Genomic DNA, 1,556 nt, shown 5'->3' with positions numbered 1-1,556 from the left:
AAATCATAATTTCTTTCTAAATATACACATATTGGAACACGATTTAAAACACATATGGACAGTATATTATTAATTGCTTACATAAATAAGTATTTTAGTGAACTTACCTTTAGTAATTAACAACGGTGACACTTCAGCTATGTTTGTCACACCAAAGTTGCGCCAAAAGCTCTTTAAACTTTATTTACACTATTTTTGAATCAGCCATATCTTGGAACTTCAGAAGCAATCAAGTTAGCTTGATCATCCCAAGTTCCAATCTCAATTTCTCAAATCTTTCTCTGTTCAAGGGTTTGGTTAGAATATCAGCAATTTGACTTTCTGTTTGACAAAATTCTAAATTAATATTCCCTTGTTCCACATTGTCTTTTAAAAAGCGATTCCTAATGTGGATATGCTTTACCTTTGAGTGTTGAACTGGATCTTTAGAAATACAAAATAGCACTGGTATTGTCACATTAAATAGGGACACATTAAAAAATAATACCAAAATCTCTAACCTGTTGTTTTATCCATAGAACTTGCGAGCAACATGCTGCTGCTGCCATATACTCAGCTTCAGTTGTGGACAATGCAACAGTATTTTGCTTCTTGGAACCCCAAGAAACCAGACAAGGTCCTAAGAACTGAACCATACCTGAAGTACTTTTTTCTGATAACCAAGTCACCTGCATAGTCAGCATCAGTAAAGCTATTTAATTCAAATGAGTCACTTCTAGAATAGAAGAGACTCAAGTCATCAGTTCCTTTTAAGTAACGAAGAATTCTCTTTACTGCTACGAGGTGAGATTCCTTTGGATTTGCTTGAAACCTAACACATAGACCTACACTAAAATATATGTCAGGTGTACTTGCTGTCAAATAGAGTAAAGAGCCAATCATGCCTCTATACATAGTTTGGTCTATGCAAGTTCCAGTTGGATCTTCATCCAATCTAGTTCCAATACCCATAGTAGTCTTATTGGTTTTTTCATTTTCCATCTTGTATTTCTTGATCAATTCCTTGATATATTTTTGTTGATGGATCATGATTCCTTCTTCAGTTTGCTTGATTTGCAGTCCGAGAAAGAAGTTTAACTCTCCCATCATACTCATTTCGAATTCTCCACTCATTAGGTCAGCAAAATACTCACACAGAGATTCATTAGTTGCACCGAATAAAATATCATCAACATAAATTTGTACAACTAATATGTCAGTTCCATTTGATTTTAAAAACAATGTTTTATTAATTTTTCCACGTTTAGAACCATTTTTCAATAAGAACTTTGACAGTCTTTCATATCATGCTCTAAGAGCTTGCTTCAGCCCATAAAGAGCTTTGTCAAGCTTGTAAACATGGTTTGGGAATTCTGGATTTTCAAATCCAGGAGGCTGTTCCACATAGAATTCTTCTTCAAGATATCCATTCAAAAATGCACAATTAACATCCATTTGGTACAGCCTAAATCCCATATAAGAAGCAAATGCAATAAGTAGGCGTATAGCTTCTAACCTGGCTACAGGAGCAAATGTTTCTTCATAGTCAATACCTTCTTGTTTATTGAAACCTTGTA

General features: G+C 34.2%; 1 protein-coding gene across 1 annotated transcript; it reads right to left on the bottom strand.

The window, feature by feature from the left end:
* Positions 1 to 558: 558 nt before the first annotated feature.
* Positions 559 to 1,095, bottom strand: LOC110737461 (uncharacterized mitochondrial protein AtMg00810-like). Its single transcript, XM_021917820.1, has one exon. It carries the CDS (start codon positions 1,093 to 1,095, stop codon positions 559 to 561), a length of 537 nt encoding a protein of 178 aa, XP_021773512.1.
* Between the last annotated feature and the right edge of the window lie 461 nt (positions 1,096 to 1,556).

Source organism: Chenopodium quinoa, unplaced genomic scaffold (assembly GCF_001683475.1).
Source record: "Chenopodium quinoa cultivar QQ74 unplaced genomic scaffold, ASM168347v1, whole genome shotgun sequence".
NCBI classification, from domain to species: Eukaryota; Viridiplantae; Streptophyta; class Magnoliopsida; order Caryophyllales; family Amaranthaceae; genus Chenopodium; species Chenopodium quinoa.
This window is presented reverse-complemented; position numbering and strand designations above follow the sequence as displayed.